The 23,333-nt window shown below is 32.2% G+C and overlaps 1 protein-coding gene across 7 annotated transcripts in view; it reads right to left on the reverse strand.

Moving 5' to 3' along the window:
* FAM135A (family with sequence similarity 135 member A) overlaps nucleotides 1-23,333 on the reverse strand; it is a gene marked incomplete at both ends in the record, with an annotated part of 71,528 nt that overhangs the window by 15,387 nt on the left and 32,808 nt on the right. For 3 of the 7 annotated variants that reach the window (XM_084228332.1, XM_084228331.1, XM_084228330.1), the window contains 9 exons: nucleotides 156-266; nucleotides 1,566-1,717; nucleotides 3,494-3,591; nucleotides 4,207-4,298; nucleotides 6,245-6,405; nucleotides 8,180-9,932; nucleotides 10,737-10,891; nucleotides 12,237-12,310; nucleotides 20,937-21,092. In XM_084228332.1, the coding sequence (XP_084084458.1) occupies nucleotides 156-266; nucleotides 1,566-1,717; nucleotides 3,494-3,591; nucleotides 4,207-4,298; nucleotides 6,245-6,405; nucleotides 8,180-9,932; nucleotides 10,737-10,891; nucleotides 12,237-12,310; nucleotides 20,937-21,092 (2,752 nt within the window). Of the gene's footprint in view, nucleotides 1-155; nucleotides 267-1,565; nucleotides 1,718-3,493; nucleotides 3,592-4,206; nucleotides 4,299-6,244; nucleotides 6,406-8,179; nucleotides 10,521-10,736; nucleotides 10,892-12,236; nucleotides 12,311-20,936; nucleotides 21,093-23,333 lie in introns of all 7 variants that reach the window. The other 4 variants (XM_084228334.1, XM_084228333.1, XM_084228329.1 and 1 more) reach the window with 2 other exon arrangements.

The following is a 23,333-nucleotide window of genomic DNA, read 5'->3' on the forward strand; positions in this document are numbered from 1 at the left end:
CTTTAGTTGTGAGTCTGTTATTTCATTTTAAGAAATTACAATTGACTGTACTTTTTTAATCACCAAAAAGACATGTTGATAATTTATTTGCTAAGTGCTTATTTAAAAAAAAAGTTTTCACATTAATATTTTCAAAACTGTTACTATATACTTACCTGCTTTATTACTAAGCTTGTATAAGAAAGTTTGGCGAGGGTCTGAATGATCTCGACATGTCAGTTGCAAAAGAGAACCTGATTTTTTCCATTTCTGCATAAACCACAGACCTAGACATTTGTAAATTATATATGAGTATAACTGGCAATGTATGATAATATATACCAAAGTTATTGATTTTAAAATATATTTCACTTTAAAAAATGAAATCCCCAAATTTAGCATACTGTTGGTTAAAAAATATATTTGTAAAATAGTTCCATTTTCTGATAAAAAATAAACATACTTATACACACATATTTATCAGTTATGCATAAAGCAATGCATCTTCCCTTTAATTAAGTCAAACCTCAATTACTCTGGAACTGGTTTTCAAGATTATAAAACAATCATTTCCAGTTTTGTTGCTTCTCATGTTACAGAGGAGAACAGGGAAAAGGAAAAAAAAACTTAGAATTGGCTAAATCTGATAAGTAAGTCTATCTGTGGAAAAATTTAATAATAAAGAGATTAAAAATTTGTATTATTTATGGATTTCATTTTTCTCTTGCTCTCTTTTTGAAATTGTAAAAATCTAGAACTGGCTGAGTTTTGAATACCATTATTTCAAATAGGCTACAACAGAAAATGGTAGGGTTTGTTTGTCAGTGAAAGAAAAGGAAAATGGAAACGTGTTTCAAAGTTTAATGAAAAGAGACTGAATAAAATTCTAGTTCATTCTCACAATGGAAATGAGTTGTCTGAACTATAAAACTACTAAAAAAAAATGTAAGGAAAAAGCAAAAACCAAATCAATATTAGATCTTCCTTAGTGAGTTTATACTAATCAAAACTGAAATCTTATCTTTCATTTTAAAGAATTTTTTTGCTTGATGAAGTTGGATTTATTCATAAATGTGATAATCCAGTTGTTACAAAAAGTCTGACTTGTAGTTTCTTCAAAACTTTTTATAATCTTCTTATTTAGAAAAATTTTCTGAATCTAATATCATCATAAAACTTAGGAGAACCATTTTAATTTCTTTAAAAGTTTCAGAATTTATTTTCTCATAATATCCCAAAAGTTAACATTCTATATAAAATAGTTCATAACTTTACAATATATTAAAAATAATATTAATTTACTATGTTCTTAATTAATGGAATGAGAGAATTACTTGTTTATAAAATAAACATGTACTGAATGTATTTATAAGGTTTAATAAAAAAGGGAAAAACTGCCACTGTGATTTTTGATGAATACCATCTCAATAGAGAATATTCATTTTATAAAGTGATTTTTATGCATGACATGTGAAATTCCCAGTATGTGACAAGTTGGTTCTAAAATAAACACCAGGAAGTACTAAATTTGTATTTAAATTTTCCCCCCTTCTGTGTTTTTTATATTGAACAATAAAACTTTTTACCTGTATTAACAAGAGCACTGCTATTGTAGAGTGTACCAAGGTGAGGTCCAGAAAGAGATAGAAAGGTATGAAGTTTGCTGAGGTAATATTTAAATCTTGGCCTTGTAAGCACTGAACGGATTATTAAATTGCCCAATGAATGTCCAATAAAGCTTTAGGAGAGAGGAGAAAAAAAAAAACATTTCCTTCACAGTATTAATTTTAAAAATAAAAATAAAGTTTATATCACTATACACAGATGTAAATTGCTAAGGATTTGAAAATTTGTATAGTTGCTCTGACACTCTGAAATGATGTAACTTACATTTGGAAGTAAAAAAAGTGCAAGAATGTAGAAATCTCCAATTATAAAATTTAAATATATAAGCAAGATGTTACTTATTACAAAATTTTTATACCCATAGTTTGCAATTGCTTAGAAATAAATGCATTTTAAAAGCAGTAACACATTGACTAGACAATAAATTTGTCTTTTTAAGCACACACATCAAATATTTACTTACTAAATAATGATTTAAAGCAAAATAATGCAATTGTACCTATAAAGGATGACTCAGGAGAAATGATGTACCTACTTCTCTTATTTTTTGGTCTACTTTCCAAAGTGGGAGAGTTCTCTGAATACTACATTTAAGGCACAGCTAAAATACTTGAATTTTCCTAATCTAAGATTATACTAAAAGAACAAGTAATATTTATCACCATTTTACAACAGATGGTATATGACTCTCTGGGGAAAAATAACAGTGAAAGAAGAGAGCTTGAAAGTTATCTTAACAATGGCTTATAGATAGAACTAGAGAGAAGGTTAGGACAAACTTCACTTTCAAGTTGAAGTTCCTAAATCTGTGGGGTCAGAGCTATAACGGTACCTTATAGTTTTCAATCAACCAGATCAGGTTTTGGATAATGGTTATTTATAACTGGCAATCTAATCCAAGAGAGGAAATTCTTTTGTGGATGAAAGAAAAAACTGATATTATTTTCTTACAATACAATAAAAAAATGAATAAAAGGAATATAAGATCATTATAGAAAATTTAGTAAACAATGTTTTAAAATCTATAAAGGGAGAAAATTGAGTAAGAAAACAATCTTTTTCCTTAACATAGATGCATTATTTCCTATATTTTACCAGAAATCTGTTTTTAAAAATGACTTCAAATAAAAACTTGTTTATTTTTCTTCTTAGTTCCATACTTCAAACTGGAAATAAATTCTACAAAAGCCTATAATATATAGTCAGCTTCTTTTATCTTTTATCATAATGGGATGTGAAGGTAATCAGTTTATCTTATTTTTTTGAGGTAGGAAGATTAGGTTTCACTTTTCTTTAATTTCTACTGGACTGGAAGAAACAAATTTTTTCTCTTAGCCATGTCTACCAACATACCTGATTAAGTTATGAGACTCATACTGGCTTAATAACCATTTCTTGCTTATGGAACACTGACTAACAAAGTATAGTCATGAAACTTTTAAAGTATTTTTGTGTATATATACAAATACATACACATATATATCCATTTCCTCTTATCCTTTTTATCTGTTTTATTGCATATAATTCAAATACCACACAATTTACCCATTTAAAGTGTCAAGTCAATGGTTTTTAGTATGTTCACAGAGTTGTGCAAACCACCTCAAAAAGAAACCCAATAGCCTTTAGCTATCACCTCCCCATCTCCTCCAGCCCAAAGTGATCACTAATCTATACTTCTGCCTCTATAGATTTGTCAATTCTGGACAATTCACATAAATGGGATCATGTAATGCATGGTCCTTCCCTATAATCTTTTAATTTTTTTCTTTTTTCTTTAATTTAGTTCATTTGAGTTGCGGTCTCATACATTCTCCTAGCACAAATTCTGTTAAAATTCTCTATAATTGATAAATACAAAAGTAAATTTCTAACATTACAGAATTACCTTATTTTTGAGACTGTTAGACTATATATCTGAATATACTGTATGATCTCATCCAGAAGGCGATCAGTCATACTATCAAAATCAGCAAAAGTATCATTCTAAACAAAAGCAAAAGACATATTGAATATGTATAATCATAAGAAAAACTACATAAAAACATTTTTTACTTTAAGTATTGAAAATATGTTTAAGACCAGGGTTTTTTAGAGAAGTTAATGATTGAGTTCACTATACCACTATGAGTACAAAGAGTGAAATTCTAGGGAAAAATGGTTTACCATTCTTAAAACATTTGCTTTATTAATTGTTTAGACCACTGTCAGCACTGAATGTAAGTTTATACTGGTTTAATTAATGAAATAACAAAGATGTGAAATTCTACAAATTTTGCACATGTGAAAAGTTGGTGAGTCAAACTGTACATCATCATTTCTATTTCATTGGGATGTATACTAATGTCAATTTACTATTTCTAAAGGCATTTTGTATAGTAAGCCAATATTTAGGTAATGAATGAAATAACAAAGATGTGAAATTCTACAAATTTTGCATATGTGAAAAGTTGGTGAGTCAAACTGTACATCATTTCTATTCATTGGGATATATACTAATATTCATTTACTATTTCTAAAGGCATTTTGTAGTAAGCCAATATTTAGGTAAAAACTAGTACAAAAATGTTTTTTTCCACTGAAAACACCACCATATTGTACCTGATTTCTCTCAGACATAAGAAAATCAATCCTTCCCCCAGGCAGTCCAAGTTCAATGTAAGTTTTTACTAATCGGAGATCTGCACTGTTGCCTAGAAAATGAAAAAGTATATCTAAAGGATGAGATAAAGTAAAAGGTAAAGAGCATATCATTATTTATTTTTACAGTTCTTGAAGGCAAGTATATGGCCTCTGCCAATTGTGAATAGACGATGGTCTCTCAGACAGTCCTTAATTTTTATTTCAAAGCTAATTTCCATTAGCCAGACTATCTTTCAAGAGTTTGTTTCTTAGGAAATTTTAAATCACATTGATGCTTTTACTTTCCCATCTAATGTTGTTATCTGTTTAAGTGATAGCATTTCTTTGGTAACTGCTGACTACAGAAACTGTGAATAAATGAAGTAATCCTACCATCATCAGTATAGATTATTCAACAAACCTTGAAAGAATTTTAGATTTAATCTGTTGACTTTCCTTTAGTGTATGAATATGAGAAATAGAAATAAAAATCTTTTAAAATAATTAAGTTTATTTTTAACTATTAACTTAAGATATCTATAAATAGAAAATATTTTCTATATAGATATGTGTAAATACAAAAATTATCCTTAAAAATTTTAATGACTTAAAAAAGTTTAATGACTTTTCAGTTAATCCCTCTAGTTTAGTGAAATATAAACATGTCCTTATCAAGTGTTGAATTTTTACTTTACTCTTCTAATATTTGCATTTTTCAGATATTTCACGAACTGATAAAGATAACTTTTATTTCTGATTTTGAAAGGAACACCTCTAGTGTTTTACTACTAAGCATATGGTTTCCACTGGCATGTATCCAGTGGATATGCTTTATCACATTAATGAACCAGTCTAGTACTATTTATGCTTAAAGTCTGATGGCTAGTTATCATAACTGTGAATGGATATTAAATTTTAATCAATTGTTTTTTACTTGATTTGTTGATGTACTACATTTTATTAATAAATTTATTTATATTTATTTTTACATTCTGGGAACTAAATGCTATTTGTTGTAGACTTTAACATACTGAATCTGCTCATTATAGGTTTTTTTGACAATTAACTGTCTATTTTCTGTAATATTGCTAGAGTTTTATTAAATGTATTTATGTCAGATTGGTCTATTGGTTATTGGATGTGGCTGTGATATCTTTTTCAGATCTGGCAAAAAGCTTATGGTAACTTCAAGGAATAAAGTGGGATACATGCCATCTGTTATTTTTATTATTCTGGAACAATTTCATAACTCTAGAATAATGTACTTCTTGAAATTTTCAAAGAACTTGCCAGCAATTTTACTGGACCAAAAGGTATTTCTTGGGGGTTATTTCTTTGAAAATAATTATTTGGGTAAGAGGTTATTATTGGAATAATTTTATTTCCTGAGGGTCAGAATTTTTTTTTTTTAAAGAACTCATGAGAATTTATAATCCAAAAATCTATCAATTTGTTTTTACATAATCACACTATAATACAATAATACTTTGCTAATCCGGAGATATTTGGTATCTTCTAACATAATTCCTAATTTAGAAAGTATGTTGAAACCAAAAAAGCTGTCAGAAAACCACAGCAATAAAGACAGGTATTTAGAATTTAAATTATATACAAATTAATTAGTATATTGGTAATTACTAGGTATTGATTATTCTAACCTATAAGGTTTAAAGCATCAAGCTAAAAGAACTAAGAGAACTATCAAAGGAAGACAAGATAATTCCCATACGTGGCAGCTGATAACCAATAATCAAAGAGAAGGCAGCAAAGTGCTAGTTAAAATAAAAAAAATGTTGGCATATGATGTTAGTTCCATGGAAAATTTACTTAAAAGGAAATCTAGTATTATACATAGCAAAAATAGCATAATTTTCTTTTAGAATGTATTTAATATTCAATTAATTTAAGCAATTTAAAACTTTTTTTTTTCAGTTCAAAGATTAACTAAAACTAAAGAGATTCATTCGGAAAAGAACGTATTGAGTTGCCATGGGTTACATCAGAAGATGTCACATACCATCTAACCCATGCACACAGACAATGAGATGTACTCCATCTTCAGGACCGTCCTCTTCTTCCATGCTGAAATAAGGGACTGAGGATGCCAGCAGAGGTATATCACTGTACATGAACCCAGGGAGTTTAAGCTGCTTCAGTTCTTCTTTTGCCTGAAGGAAGCTGAAGCAAAATATTAAAAGATACTCTTTACCAAATATTATATTCAGTTTTTAAAATCAAAAAGACAGTGCTGATTTAGAGAACTGCAGAAGAAACTCAGCAGTATTTGAATATAAAATAATGAAAATATATGAGACCATCTGAATGATTAGAAATCAAGAGAGTAATTTTCTATATTATTTTTAGTACATATTCTGATCAGATACAATGAACAATTTAAATGTGAAAGCCCAAAAGATTCCTTTAAACTTGAAATCATCCAAGAAAATCTTAGGAGTTACATGTCTATAAAATTATATATTGCATGCATAGAAAAGCTGGGAACTGAAAAGATGACAATCTGATCTACCTATAATTTAATCTTACCCTCTTTTCTCCTTTTTAAACTTACATAAATGGAAGGGAAAGAGTTGTTCTATAAAGTGAATATGGTGAGAATAGTATTTACAGTATTTAGTTGATTAGGTTATTTGTATTTTTCTCTAAAAATACTAAAAGAAGGGGTAGAACAGATATGCATGTGTGTATAATTAGTGGCATGCACTCATTTGAAATGAATAACAAATCTCATCAATTTGGGGACTGCAAAAATCAAAAACTATTTTTAATGTATTACTTGAAGTGATATAAGAAACACTCAAAGAAGCTGATAAACCCTAAATGAGCAGGATACAGGTAAAGACATATAGACTATTGTTTTCATTAATGACTCCAAAATAGTCTGAGATATACAGAAGATGGAATTATTTCAGTTTTCCAGTATATCACATTCTTTAATAGGCCATTATCACCTCACTAGTTTCACTAGCTTTAGGCACTAATATCTTAATTATATGTATAAAATCTGGGAACTTAAAATAACGTACTCTAGATATGCCCATATCTTTTACTCCAGGTATTATAGTTCTGGAGAAGGTAGAATATTTTGAAAACTTGTGCTATGCAAGTAAACCTATGTCAATTTCAAATTTCTCCACGTATTTTATTGGTCCATGAAATCTTCTTTTTTTTTAATAAGTAAATTTTTTTTACAAACATTTATTTATTTATTTATTTATTTATTTATTTATTTATTTATTTATTTATTTATTTATTTATTTATTTATACAAGCACTGGGTACAGTCAGAAGCGCGGGAGGGTGAGAGAATTTACCAGAGCCAGAGCGGGGAGCAGAGCAGGCAGAAGCTGAGGGGAGCAATGGGCGGCAGGAGCGGTCTGCGCGCCATGTGGGACCCGCCTCCGGTGGCCGGGGAGAAGCCGGGGATCGAACTGGTGCTGCAGAGGCTGTGCGCAGCTTCGCAGCCTAGTGCTCAACCGCTGCGCCACCAGGGAGGCCCCTGGTCCATGAAATCTTAATTCTGGAAACCACTGACTTAGCTGAAGTAATTTGGTCTGGTAGTTTTAAGCAATTTCTAGCACCTATTCTTCATATCTAGTACTGTCCATATTCACTAGATAAAGTTTTAAACCTAGATTTTATCTGGGAGTAAGTGTGGGAGCAATGAGGTATTGATAAAAAAAAAAAGGTTTTAACCTCAATTATGCCATACTTTTAACATACAACTACCAGTGGAAAATTTGTATCAGTAATGTTTAGCCTATAGAACAGGATAACCATATGGGGACGTACAGATCTGTCTGTCAAAGTTCATTTCTCTATTTTAGATAGTTAATCAAAACAGCATTTTTTTTTTGTATTATAAGAACCATAGAATATGAAATATATGTTTGACATATATTTAATAGCACATGCTATTATGCACCATTACTTACGCTTGTATTTGAGGTTTTGGTGAATTTTCATACCAGGAAATTGATGAAGTCAAGTTGTAAGAAGTGCTGCTGCTTGGCTGCTTTGTAATGGCATCAAACTTACTTTTAGAATACTGAACACTACCAGGAGACTCTCGTGGTGCAGATGGAAAGGACAGACAACCAGAAGTACAAACAGTAGGCATATTTATACCATCCCTCAGATAATCACTGTTTATTTTTTCAGATTTTATAAGTCTTTCTTCTTCTAGTGCATCTCTTTTTGTATAGTGAGCATTTACTCTTCCATCCAAAGCTGAATAATCTGTTTCTTCGTAATACCCATTTTGAATCATTTGTTGATCCTGCTCTTCCTCCTCATCCTCTTTACCCTGAGTCTGCTGAAGACTGCTAATTTCCTTTTCAGAAGACTCCTTCTGAGGGCTAACTGAATTGCTGTAGCTAATAGCACATGTGTCAGAAACATGCATACTTCTTTGAGAACCAAAATAATTTTCCACAAGTCCTTGTTTTACCATATCAGGACTGGCTGAAAAAGGGTCACTTGTACCCAGCTGAATTTCACTTTTAACTGTAGGGGTTTCTGAATTTATTTGTTTGAGATTTAATGCATCACTATTTTTTCTTTTCACAGTTCTATCTTCACTCACTTCTGTGTTAGTGGAAATGGATCCTGAAACACAAGGAGTGTCTAAACAGACCAGCTTTGAATTTAATGTAAATGCTGTCCCTGCAGAGTTACTAGATTTATCAGGACTCTGTGAGCTTTTACACAAAGTATCCATGTTAGGTTTGGAGCTGCAACTACTTTTCACAGCACCGGAAGTATCTTCATCTGAAAAGACAAATTGCAAAGGGTCTTTAGTGCTTGAATTTAAGGAATGTATTGCTATAGTTTCATTGTCCAAATGCCCTGAAAATACAACAGTCTGCTGCTGCAAAGTAATACTTGACTTTTCACTATGGTCACGTTTTGGCAAGTCAATTGTTCCTAGATTTAAAACAGTTTTGCTATCATTTAGGTGGCATTCAGGCACAACAGATTTCTTAGAATTCTCATCAGGTGACAGTTCATCATCGGAAGGTAGAGAGTTTATGGATGTCAAAGATGACTGTATTTCACTTAAAGCACTTGTACTCTCAGTACAATGGCTTCCGAATGAAAATTTTACATTATAATCAGGTTTCATCAAAAGCTGAGGAAATAATCTTTCATTATTGTATGTAATTTGCCCTTGCACAGTTTCAAATACTACATCAGGGTTTGGATGTGTTGCAAAAGAACTTGGTTCACTTTCAACACCTGAATCTGAAAATCTAGATGAGGCATATGTGGCATTATCTGGTAACTTAATTGTTTCTCCACTTGCTATAAAATGACATTCTTTTGTAGAAGAAGCAGGTAGGTTACTTCTTAACTTAGTTAATGATTCTCCAATAGACAGACACTTAACTTCCTGCAAAGCTTCCTTTTCAACTGTTATTTCTATAGATTTAGATTTACCATTAGATTCTAAGGACTCAAAGTTGGGTAGCTGTACATTATCCACAAATATGTCATCTTGTTGAAGATCTGTCCAAGGTCCTACTTTAACAGTTATTTTCTCTCCATTTAAAGGATCTTTATTACAGGCTTTTACTACTGAAGATGGGATTGTTTGATGATCCTGGCAATCATCTGATGAACTTCTGGATGCCACATTGTGTTCCACTTGTGTATTTTCACTATCGTCCTGGGAGATACCAAGTTTACCTGAAATGGACAAATTTGTACAAAGATTTAGGCTGCCAGGGTTCAAAGGATCAAACAGGTCTGGTAGCATATTTTCAATATCTGGAGACTTTTGTTCAGTTTTCTCTGTATTAGTTGGCAAATAGCTAGCTTCCTTTTGAGTTGTCTGTCTGATGTAGGTCTTTAGGTCAAAGTGATATCCACATATTGTGGGATCCAGACCTTCCTTCTGACTATGTGAAGGATTGCCTTCAAAGCATTTAGAGAGATCATTGGATGCTGTACTTTTTAAACATTTGTAGCCTACCAAAACCACAGAATCCTTAGAGTTCTGTTTTATTATTTTTTTTGTGTTTTCAGGTTTCATTGTTTTCATGAGCTTAGTAACCTTAACTTTGGATTTATTTGATTCTTCATTCTTTCCTTTTAGAGACTTTGTTAGCTGTTTTTCACCTTCTGTAAACCAAAAATTGGAGGCACCAGCAGGTTTGACTTTCAACTCTGGGCTAGAAAGTCCAGCTATAGAGCTTTCTTCAGTCTCATATTTATCCATTCTACTGGACTCTGATCTCTGAAGATTCTGATATCCCATCCAGGGTGCATCTAAGTCTTTTATCCAAAGAAAAAAAGATTCAGATTTAACAAGGTGCAAAAACTCACAATTAAGACTACTTTTTCTGACTGTAACTTTCTAATATCCTCAAAAAATAAATAAGACTAGAGGGGAAAAAAACAGCCCCACATTAGGGAATGGTTTTATGCATATTAGATAATACACCAAAAATGACACACATTGCTTACATATTTTAGTTAGATAATACTTACCTTCAATAACTGAATCTAAATACCTATCTTCAAAGATAATAGGTAATGAATTGAGATCTCCATCTAATTCACTACATTCAATAGGAAGGGGTGGAAGAGAACTGCAGAAGGAAGTATTTTTGATAGCGGTGCACATCTGTAGATGACTCTGAGCACTGAAAAATATTTCTTAAGTCAGACTGTAATTTAAAAAAATTATACCCAATTCCACTTAATAAACTCTACCCATTCCCTTTCCCTTTATCATTTCTAGCCTCCTCCCTCATGATATGACCTTTTATGACGTCTTCTTGGTCAGAGAAAAATTGATAAAATGAAATGTTTTGACCAATTATTGATTTATAAAATTATGGCTTTGGTGCTATATTATTTAATGTATATTATAGTCTTCTATTTTTCAAAATGAGTTATAATGCTTAATTTATGAACTATTTAATTTGTTGAGATAACATTATAGGAGAAATACCAAAACTTCAAATGCTTAATAACAATTCAATAGTGTTGGGAAAAATGTGTTCCATTGTTACTGCTACATTTAACATATGCTGGTAAAATCAACAGCTGTTTAAAACAAGGTAACAAGGTACATAACTTTCCACATAAATAATTTTGAAACAAGTCTTCTTTGGGAAAATCAAAAAAGTCACACTAAACAGGATTGTATAAAAAATTCATTATCCAGCTTCAACAACATTTTGCCCTTCTTGTTTTATCTGTACCTCCATTCACTAGTTAACTCCACGCTATTATTATTTATAGTTTTTGTTGGAGGTAAATTCATAGGCACTGAAATGCACAAATCTTAGCTGAATGATTTTCACAAATGTACACATGATACAGAAAATTTCCACCTATTCAGGTCTTTACATTCAAAGTTCGAGCCCAAGTCCACATGAAGACAACCACTATTCTGACTTTTCCCACCTTAGTTCTTCTGCCTGTTTCAGAATTTCACATGAACATAAATCAGATAGCACTTACTCTTCTATATCTAATTTCTATATCTAATTTCAACATGTTCTCAAAATATTATTTAAAACTAAAGAAAATTAGATCTAAATACATTAACTAGTAAAAGTAGAAAGCATCTATTTTGGACATTTTAACTATAGATCATTTATATAACAGAAGACAGTGCTAGTCAGACTACCTGTGAAAATCTGTAATACATAATGATGAATTAAGAGGTTTTGACTTGTAATAATAAAGCTTGAACGAGATTGTCAAATGGAAGCCTAAAGCCTGGGATATATGGAAACAGCAAAGTTACAGCAGATCTGATATAAAGAGAGGAGGTAAGAGTGCAATATTCTTCTTTATGTGCTGTGGGGCTTTCATTACGTAATCCATAAAATTAAAGTCAATTTGATTTAACAGGGGATTTCTTAATTTCTTCTATTGTAAATGTTGTATATTCTGTCATTGATAAATTCTTAGATAGCTTTCATCAATGATTTCATAAAATGAAATCTTTATAAACTTTAACTTTATTCTACTCACTGAAGTTCCTGGTATGCAATGGCAGCTTCTCTTGGATGTTCAAAACAAAAGAAAGCCTCAGAAAATCTGCGTACCTAAGAAATTCCAAAAAGGGAGTATAAATAATAAGGCACATTTTAAAAGTCAATCAGCATAGGAGAATAGGGAAAGAAACCCTATTCACTATGCCTTCCAAAATCATCACTGTAAGAATTAATCTCCCTTTATCCTTCATCAGTTTTGTTAAAGCACTCTTATTTTGGCACTGTATTAAATAAACAGTAAAATCTAGTGAGAAACCTAGGTTTACAGTATGGATCTACCATATATTCTCCTTGATTGCAGAGATTCTGTTTGTCTTATTCATCAACATATCCCTAATACCAAGATCTTGCTCAGTATATGGAAAGCTTGATAGAATCAGCTAGCACTTCAACCATGCCATGTGGCAGGCATCCAAGTAAATGCCAGTTGAAGGGCCTGACTGACCTAATGGCTGTGTGAATTGGGCATTTCACCCTTGAGTTTTTTTTTTAATTATACCTAATATCTGTTCTATATATGGAGTTATTGTGAAGAACAAACAAGATAACATATGTGACAGTAATTTGTCTTCTGGAAAGTGTAGATAAGTAGAAGCTACTATAATTGCCATTATAACATTCACCATATTTTTCCTTATAATACTGACATTATGTGAATTGTTTCCCTTCCTAAGTATAACATTCTCTAGGGTAGGCGCTATCTTTTAATGATTTTTGTTATCACTCAAGATATATCTTTGAACATTACAGAAGTACTTGGCAAATACTTATCAAACCAGTTGACTATTTCTTCTATAATATTTGTATTGTGACCTATTCATTTTGAATTATGCAAGGTAAGGTTTTATGAGGTATTGGAGCAATAAGAAGCAATAGTAATATGTTCTGTTTTGGAGGGCACAGGGAGGAGAGAAATTGTATTTCATTTAAGGTTCCTTTCTAAGAGGAAATATGATAAAACTAAAGTTCTTTAGTTTTAGTCTAAAATGTATAATGAGTGGAGATAGATATATTTTACTTGCCATTAACTGACCAGCTGAACTTCTGACATACTCAACTTGTTTACCAGAACAAATGAGACCAATTTTCAGAGGAACAAGTCAATGAGGGTTGTAGGGAAGGGAAGGTATGAGGCATCTACGAGAAGGATGCAATTTATGTTGTTACTTACAAATACTGTCCAATTGTCTCTTTTCCCCTTTCCAATAATAAAGGAAAGATGAGGAGAAATATCTGCCTATCTATGTGTTTATTATAGATGTTTTCTGTGGAAGCTATGAAGCGTGATGAAATACACCCTGAAATCATTTGGATTCCTGCAGTTGAAGTGAGGCCTGCAAAATGGCCAGTTGTTTTTCCTTCTTTTCCCAATACCTACAATAATTTCTTGATAGCACCCTACCTAACCAGCTCTATGATAAGCAATTTATTTTCATTCTTTGGCTTAAATCACATAAAAATTTTAAGTCGGTATCATCTTCACTGAATAAATGAGAATGAAGAACAAAGCAGTAAAATATTTGGCTGATAATATAGCTAGCAAGTGATATGATATTCAAATAAAGATTTGAGAAATTCTTAAACTTGCTGCAAAACTTATCTCTTTTTTTCTGTATTAAGATTCTTTGTTATGAGAAAGTCTTTCCTTTCCTTTCAGACCCATATGAGGTTTTCCTTATAAAATTTCTCCTACTATGATTTTTGTGCTGTGGCATTGTGTAATAAATGAGCCTACTGACTATACTGAGTAGCCATAACTAAGGTATGACTGCCACCTAATGGCTATATAACTTAATTTTGGGGAAAAGACATACAGCAAAATAGTAAATTCACAATTTCAAACTGAGGATATGAGTATTATGTTATTACTTTGTTATACATATGTGTATATATATTTGTAAAACGAGTTTTGTGAATATAACCTAACTTTAAAAAAACATGTAGTTGGCAATATCAACTATTTAATATTTGTAAAGAGTTAGGAGGTAAAAAAAAAAAAGGATCTGAGTGTTCAAAATGAGGATGAGTGCTTTACAGAGTTAAATGCTTATTGATGTTCGCCCTAATAGATTGTTTAAATTACTAAACAGTATTTGTCATACTATTATAAAAATTAATATGAGAAAAAGTAGAGGCACACCTTGGAGATATTGCAGGTTTGGCTCTAATAAAGCAAGTTAAATACATTTTTTGGTTACCCAGTGCATATAAAAGTTTATATAATGTAAACATATACTGTAGTCTAATAAGTATACAATAGAATTATGTCTAAAAACATAATGTACATACCTTAATTAAAAAATTTTATTGCTAAAAAATGCTAACCAACATCTGACTTTTCATTAAGTCATAATCTTTTTTGCTGGTGGAGGGTCTTGCCTCAATATTGATGACTGCTGACTGATGTGATAAGAGGCTGCTGAAGGTTGACGGCTGTACCAATTTCTTAATTTCAGATATCAATGAAGTTTGCTGCATCAACTCTTCCTTTCATGAAAGATTTCTCTGTAGTATTCAATGCTGCTTGATAACTTTCACCCACAGTAGAACTTCTTTCCTAAATTAGTCAATCCTTGAAAATCCTCATTACTGCTTCATCAACTAAGTTTATGTAATATTCTAAGTTCTTTGTTATTTCAACAGCATTTTCACAAGGAGCCCACCATTCTAAATGGAGACCATTTCCTTTGATCATCTATTTACTTCCTCTGCTGGTCTTGAACCCCTCAAAGTTATATATGAAGGATGAATTCTTCTTTTTAAACTCCTATTAATGTTGATATTTGACCTCCCATGAATCATGAATGGCATCTAAAATGGTGGATACATTTCAGAAGGTTTTCAATCTACTTTGCCCAGGTCCATCAGAGGAATTACTATTTATGGCAACTTTTATAGCCTTATGAAATTTATGTAATATTTCTTAAAAGTCTAAAATATTCCTTGCTCAATGGGCTGCAAAATGGATGTTGTAGTAACAGGCCTGGAAACAATGTTAATCTTCTTGTACAACTCCATTAGGTCTTTGGTGACAAGGTGCATTGTGAATGAGCAATAATATTTTGAAAGGAATCTTTTCTACCCGGCAGATTCCAACAGTGGACTTCAAATATTCTGTAAATTGTGTTATAATCAGATGTAATGTCATCCAGGCTTTGTTATTTATTTAAAAGTAAGGGCAAAGTAGGTTTAGCATAATACTTAAGGGCTCTAGGATTTTCAGAATGGTAAATGAGCCCTGGCTTCAACTTAAAGTCACCAATTACAGAAGCTCCTAGCAAGAGAGTCAAGTCTGTCGTTTTAAGTTTCTTTGAAGTCAGACACTGATCTCCTCTATGGGTATGAAAGACATAAGGTTGTTTGGACCACGTGGAAAATCTGTTATTTAGTGCAGCCACTTTTATCAATAATCTTAGTTATATCTTCTGGATAGCTTGCTGTATCTTCTATATCAGCATGTGCTATTTCACCTTGTACTTTCATGTTGTGGAGGTAACTGTTTTGCTTAAACCCCGTGAACCAACGTGCTTTCAATTTTTTTTCCTGCAGTTTTTCCTTGTATTGAGGTATCACTGATTTACAATTTTGTTTAAGAAGTATAGAATCTCTCCTTCTGGTGTTGTGAGCTGAAGGTCTCTCCCTCCAGGTACCCACCAACAAAACAACCACCATCCTCCACATTGTCCACTGTGTTTCCTCCCCATTTTGGTTTCCTCCTTCATCTCCCCCACTGTTAGCATCATTTCTACTGTCAAGATTTCTAGGGTTTGTCAAACAGTTTTGCTTTATTTGATCTTTTGTTTTGTTTCCATATATTCCATATATAAGTGTCACATCTGATATTTGTCTTTCTCCTTCTGACTTCTTTCACTTAGCATAATCTCCTCCAGCTCCATCCATGTTGCAAATGGCAAAAGTTACCTTTTTTGTTGGCTGCATGGAATTCCATTGTGTAATTATATCACATTTTCATGATCCATTCTGTTTTGGGGCCCTTAGGTTGTTTCCACAGCTTGGCTATTATAAACAGTGCTGCAATAAACATGGGAGTGCAAGTTTCCTTCTGAATTATGTTTTTACATTCTTCGGGTAGATTCCTAACATGTGGAAATTGCTGGGTCACATGGAAGACCCATACTTAAATTAAGAAACCACCATACTATTTTCCATAGGGGCTGGACTGATCTACATTCCTACCAACAGTGTGAAAGGGTTCCTGTTTTCTCCATACCCTCACCAACATTTGTTGTTTCAGTTTTTTATTTTTATTTTCTGATATGGGCAATCCTCATTTAGGTGGTATCTTACAGTTTTGTTTGCATTTCTTTAACAATAAGTGATGATGAAAATTTTGTCATGAGCCTATTGGCCACCTGTATGTTTTCTTTGGAGAAAAGACTGTTTAGCTCTTCTGCCCAATTTTTGATTGGGTTATTTGTTTTCTTTTGTTGATTTGTATGAGTTCTTTGTATATCTTGGATATTAGCCCCTTATTGGATGTATGGTGAGCAAATATTTTCTCCCACTCAGTAGGATGTCTTTTTGTTTTTAAAGACACTATTTTGCTGTGCATAAGCTTTCTGCAGCTTTTTCACCTATCTTAGACTTCAAAGAATGGAACAGAGTTAGGGTCTTTTTCTGGATTAGTCTTGGCTTAAGGGGATGTTATGTCTGGTTTGATTATTTCTTCAGATCACTAGAACTTTCTCTGTATCATCATTAAGGCTATTTTGCTTTATCATTTGTGTGTTCACTGGATTAGTACTTTTAATTTCCTTCAAGAACTTTCCCTTTGCAATCACAACTGGCTAACTGTAGTGCAAGAGGCCTAGTTTCCAACCTATCTTGGCTTTTGACACTTCTTCACTAAGACTAATCATTTCTAGCTTTTGATTTAAATGGGAGATACGTGATTTTTCCTTTCACATGAATAGTTGGAGGCCATTGTAGGATATTTAATGGGCTTTATTTATATATGCATCATTGTTCATTTTTTGGGCAATGTTTTATTTCTCCTCTCAGATGTTGTCCCCATAAAATTACCACTACCAAGACACCCATGAACTATCACCATAGACTCCTGTGCTCTTCCCTCCTGTTTTGATCCCTTTCCCTACCCCTCTCCTGATGAATGTATCTAATTTATAGTTTGACTGCTAGTTTTGTCTTCTCTTTTTTCCTGATCCCTTGTATAGTCTCTCTGTGTTCCTCGTGTAAGTAAAAGCATCTGATATTTTTTCTTCTGACTTACTTCACTGAGCATAATCCCTTCTAGCTCTATCCATGTTCCAGGGAATAGTGTAAAGTTTATCTTTTTTGATTGTTGAGCAATATTCCATTGTGTATGTGTGAGTGTATATATATATATATATATCTCCCATATATTCTTGATCCAGTCAGCTGCTTTTGGGCATTTAGATTGTTTCCATATTTTAGCTATTGTAAATGGTGTTGCTATAAACATAGGAGTGCCAAGTATCCTTTTGAATTAATGTTTTTATGTTCTTTGGGTAGATTCCTAGGAGTGAAATTGCTGGGTCATATGGTTGATCCATTTTTAGTTATTTGAGGGTCCTTCACGTAGCTTTCCATAGTGGTTGGCCCAGTTTGTATTCCCACCAGCAATGAAAGAGGGTTCCTTTTTCTCTACATCCTTGCCAATATTTGTTGTTGTTTTTTTAATGTGGGCCATTATTACCGGTGTGAGGTGATATCTCATCGTTGTTTTGATTTGCATTACCCTGATTATAAGTGATGTTGAGCATTTTTTCATGTGCCTGTTGGCCATCTGCAGTTCCTCTTTGGAAAAGTGTCATTTTAGCCCTTCTACCCACTTTTTTTAAGATTTATTTATGCATAGAAGAATTGGGGTGTAGGCCAGAGTTGTTGGGGGGATGAGAGAATTCCCCAGAGACAGAGTGAGGAGCAGAACGGCAGATCTACTGAAATACACTGCAGAGGGGAGCAGTGGGCAACACAAGAGAGATCTGCTGTGCCATGTGGGTTAGCTCCCTGGCTGGGAATCAAACTCATGCTACAGTGGCTGGAGATAGCTTGATAGCATTGCGACTTTAACCACTGTGTCATCAGGGAGGCCCCTGCCCACTTTTTGATGGATTCTTTATTTTATTTTTGTTGAGTTGTGTAAGATCTTTGTAGATCTTTGATACCAGTCCCTTATCAGTTTTTGTAGAGTGAAAATATATTCTCCCAATCTATGGGGTGTCTCTTCATCTTGGTTATTGTCTCTGTTGCTATACAGAAGCTTTTTAGTTTGATGTAGTCCCAGATGTTTATCTTTTCCTTCATTTTCTTTGTTTCAGGGGATGAATCTTTAAAGATGTTTCTAAGATGTATGTCATGGAGTGTTTTGCCTATATTTTCTTCTATGTTTATGGGCTTAATTTCAATACTGTTGTGTCTTAGGGATTAGAGAAGCCCGTGGAGAGGGTGACAGGGGAACAGATGTTAGATGGAGCAATCAGAACACACAAAACCGTTATCAGTTAAGTCTGTTTGTGTTATATAGGTGCAGTATGTGGCATCCACAAAATAATCCAATAGTAACACCAAAGATGACTAATTACAGATTACCATAAAAGATATATTAAAAATGAAAAAAACCTGAAATATTTTGAGAATTAACAAAATATGAAACAGACATCATCAAGTAAGCATATGCTGTTAGAAAAATGGCACTGATAAGCTTGCTCTATATAAGGTTGCTACAGACTTTCAATTTGTAAAAAGTGCAAGTATGTGTGAAGCATAATAAAATGATACATGCCTGTACTTGTACACATTCATAGAAACTGAAACACAGATCATACTTAGGTATTAGTATGGTAGCAATATTAAATTTCCTAAAGTTCATCATTATGCCATATAAAAGAGGGTAATACTTTGTGCCTAGGAAATGGACCCTTATATACTTAGGGATTAGAGTGTCATATCTATAACTATTAAATGGCCCAGGGGAAAAATGTGTATATGTACATATCTATATATCTACAAAAAGAAGGAATGATAAAGCAAATGTGCCAAAATGGTAATTTGTGATGCTGACAAAAAGTATATGGGAATATTTTTTCACTACTTTTGTAATTCTTCTGTAAGTTCTCTATTATATTTTAGAAGTTTTATGTGATTGTTGGCTTTCATGTTCATCTTCAATCCAGCTGAAATTGAATTTTATATTATATATTTGTTAGTATGGAAAGTCAATTGTTCCAACATCATTTATTGAAAATTCCATCTTTCTAGGCTGTTCTGTACATGTATGTCCAAATATGGATATGTTTATGTCTGGTCTTTCTCTTCTGCTCTATCTACACTAAAATGAAAAACTGTAGTTCATCAAAACTGCATTAAGACATTCCAGGAAACAAACCAAGAAAGAATTTTTTATGAAACATATAAAAACCAATTTTTAAATACACAGATAACAATTGCAAATCTAGAAGAAAAAGAAAGATATTCTACAGTAAAACATGCAATTTTAACAGGGACTTCACAAAGCCAATAATGGTGGTCACCTGCACAAGTCATTAGAGAAATGCAAATTAAACCACAACTAAATGCCATTTTACATCCATCAGAGTAGCAGATAAGACTTAGGAGTGTGTGGAGTAATAACTCTTACTGTACTGATGTGAGTGGAAACTGGTGCCATTTTGGAAAATAGCATGGCATTAACTAGTAAGATTGAAGTTATGCACCTCCCTCCCCTCCCACCATGATACCACAATTTTCTTTGTAGGACACTACTTCATGGAAACTGGCAGGAAACACATACAAGAATTTTCACAACTGCTTGGCTGTAACAGATATACTTACAAGTAATCCAATCTCCATCACCAATAGAATGGATAAAAAATTGTGGGTATATTCAAATGGAATACGTAACAGCAATCCAGTTACCAACAAAAATATTGACTAATCTCACAAAACCAGCTCTTGAGTGAAAGAAGCAAGAAACAGAAGAATACATACATATAATTTCACTTATATAGAATAAATATCAGGCTGAAACAACTTCTGTTATTTAGTGTGTATACATAGGTGGTAAAACTAAAAGAAAAGCAAGAAAAAAACTTATAAAAGGTAGGACAGAGATAATAGAAATTGAAAAAAAAAAACAGAAGATTTCTATGGTGTTGCTGACAATTTTCTATTGATTTAAGTGATAGTTAAAAAGGTTTATGATTTTAATTACTTGTTAAAATATGCATGTTTATGCACTTTCATGATTTTGATTATGTGTCATTTTATAATTAAGACAAAAAGGAAAAAAGTAAATATATTTTTGAATAACTACTAGTAGGTCATATAGTCATACAAAACAGTGTGCATATATAAGGAGATAATCCTGGAAAGGCAAATCAAAGACTCTTGATTTGAGACCTGGTTATAATTCTTGTTCTTGGGTCCCAGGTTTATCTTATCCCACATATTTTCCTATTTTATTTACATTTAGGTGATTTTTCTTATTTAGCAGTGTTGTGACTGAGAAAGGTTATGTGTTCAACTGTACTATTATTAGCTTCAAAGTCAAACAATAATAAATGTCTCTGGTGATTTATCAACAACTTCACTGAAAATCAGGTTTTTATTAACAAGATACTTCTAAAGATAAATAATACTTATTAAATGCTCTAACATCATTTATTTAACTTACCCTCAAAGTATGGTGCTCTTGTGCTAATAATACTCTTAATTCTTCATGTAGTGTTATAACTTCCAGAAACTGTCCCCATAGAGCCATTAAAAGTGAGCAAAGTTGTGCAAGATTCATATTTATAAGTTCTGCCAATTCATCAGGATTTTCTATTTTCTGAAATGATAAGAAAAAAAAACTTCACTGCTTCCTGAGACTTATGATTAATATATCTAAATATTATATACTAATGAGAATATTAATACTAAGGCACATTTTTAGTTTTAAAAAGAAATGTATAAGTGTATATATGCACATATGTACAGAAATTCTAACTGACCAATTACTATTTGACAATTACTGAAGCAATTTTCAATAGTTTAATTGATATTTCAGTATCTGAGTTGTCTTATTACTGAAATAATATCAAACATGGTCTAAAATGACAAATATTTGGATTCTATAGAGCACTATTAATTTCAAAAACTAAACCACTGGGAATTTCAAATAAAATGTACAAATTATAATATGAAGTCATATAATTCTTGAAAGAAATATTGAAATTTAAGATTTTTCCCCCTCTACTCAGCTAAATAAAAGATCTTCTCAGGTAGAATTGAGATATCTTTTAATATTTCCCTCATTCTTATGTTTCTACATACTATTTTGCTGTGGTAAGCCTTTTCCAGAGTTGGCAAACATTTTTTCTTTTCTTTTTAAATAATTCCATACACAGGGCCTCCATGGTGGCACAAGGGATTAAGCACTGCACTATAAAGCAATCTGCAGCCTCTGCAGCACGAGTTTGATGCCTGGCCAGCCAGAAAGCACCCCACATGATGTGGCAGATCTCTCCTGCCTCACCCACTGCTCCCCTCAGCAGTGTATTTCAGTCAGTCTGCCTGTTCTGTTCCCAACTCTGTCCCGGGTGAATCCTCTCACACACCCCCGACCCCCTGCAGTTCTGGTCTGTACCCCAGATCTTGTATGCATAAATAAATCTTTAAAATAAACAAATAAATAAATTAATAATTCCATCCATACTATTGAACATATTTTAAATGCTAGGGCCTACTTACATTCTACACATACAAGGATTAATATGAAAAGCTCACAGTATGAGGAGAAAAGAAAAACAGGTAAACAATTATGACATTCCATTAAGAGTATTCTAATAGTGGTATAAAAATATACATTTAAATATTCATTTAAAATGATAAAAGTTAAGACTACTGAATTGTATTATGAATGCAGAATCTTTCAAAGGGCTTTTGGTTTTCTTATGTTGATAAAATTAAAATTTATGAACAAAGAATAAAAGACTATACATCAGAGTGATTGCTTTTCTTTCAGACAAGCATTTTTATTATGAGGACAGCCTTTTCTTAAATTCACTAAGGCTGTAGACAGCTCATATATATATATATATAATATCTTGCTGCAAAAATTTATCTTTCAATTATTAATAACACTACCAAATCAATCTCAAATAGTCAGATATATACTGATTTCATCTTCTTACCCTAAAGAAGGGGAACAACAGTCTATTAAGATGAAGTTAAAAGTTACTCTCATGGTTTCAGTTACCATCTATATACCAACAACTGCTAAATGGGTATGTCTGAGTGACATCTCTCCTGAGCTTACCATTTTACCTAGTGGATAACTGCACTTAGAAGTGAAATGAAATTTTCTCAAGTTCAACATATCCTAAATTGTACTAATTATATTGTCGCTCTCCTTTTTTTTACATGAATGAATCCCCAAATATTGCTAATCACATATGCTGTTTTATTTATTTATTTTTGAAGTCTACATTTTAGCATGATTTTATTGTCCCTACCAAAATCAAGCCTCTATTTTTCTACCCTAACTCAGAACAAAAAGTACCAAAGTCTAACATTACCGAAAGTATATACAGATGCGTTTACCAACATCCTTACTATCAATAATGCAAAATACAGATTAATAGTCGCTTTCATTTTCACAAATTTCATGAGTAAAATGCATCAACTTTATCGTTTAAATCTGCATTTCCCTATTTTTCAATAAGAATTAATGTCATTTGAGTAGCTAACTTGTTCTGCTAAGAATTAACTATTTGTACATTGCCTCTATGCATATCCATTTTTCACAAGGGTAGTTTTTACAGTCTCATGATCTATTAATGAGCCAGCCAAGCTCCCCACAAAGGTGTTTTAAAACTGATATATATTGTAAATCCCCTAATATACTGCATTAATCATTTGTCAGGTTTAAAGATTACAAATATTTTCTTCTAGTCCGTTACTTGTTTTCAATTTTGTTTACAGTGTAGTTTATCTTAAAGACCTTTTTTTCATCAATATCTTATTTTGTCCTTTACTGTGACACTGAAGAAGTTATTTCATATTCCAGACTCTGTGTGTGTGTGTGTGT

This window comes from Talpa europaea (genome assembly GCF_964194135.1).
Source record: "Talpa europaea genome assembly, chromosome: 2".
NCBI lineage: Eukaryota > Metazoa > Chordata > Mammalia > Eulipotyphla > Talpidae > Talpa > Talpa europaea.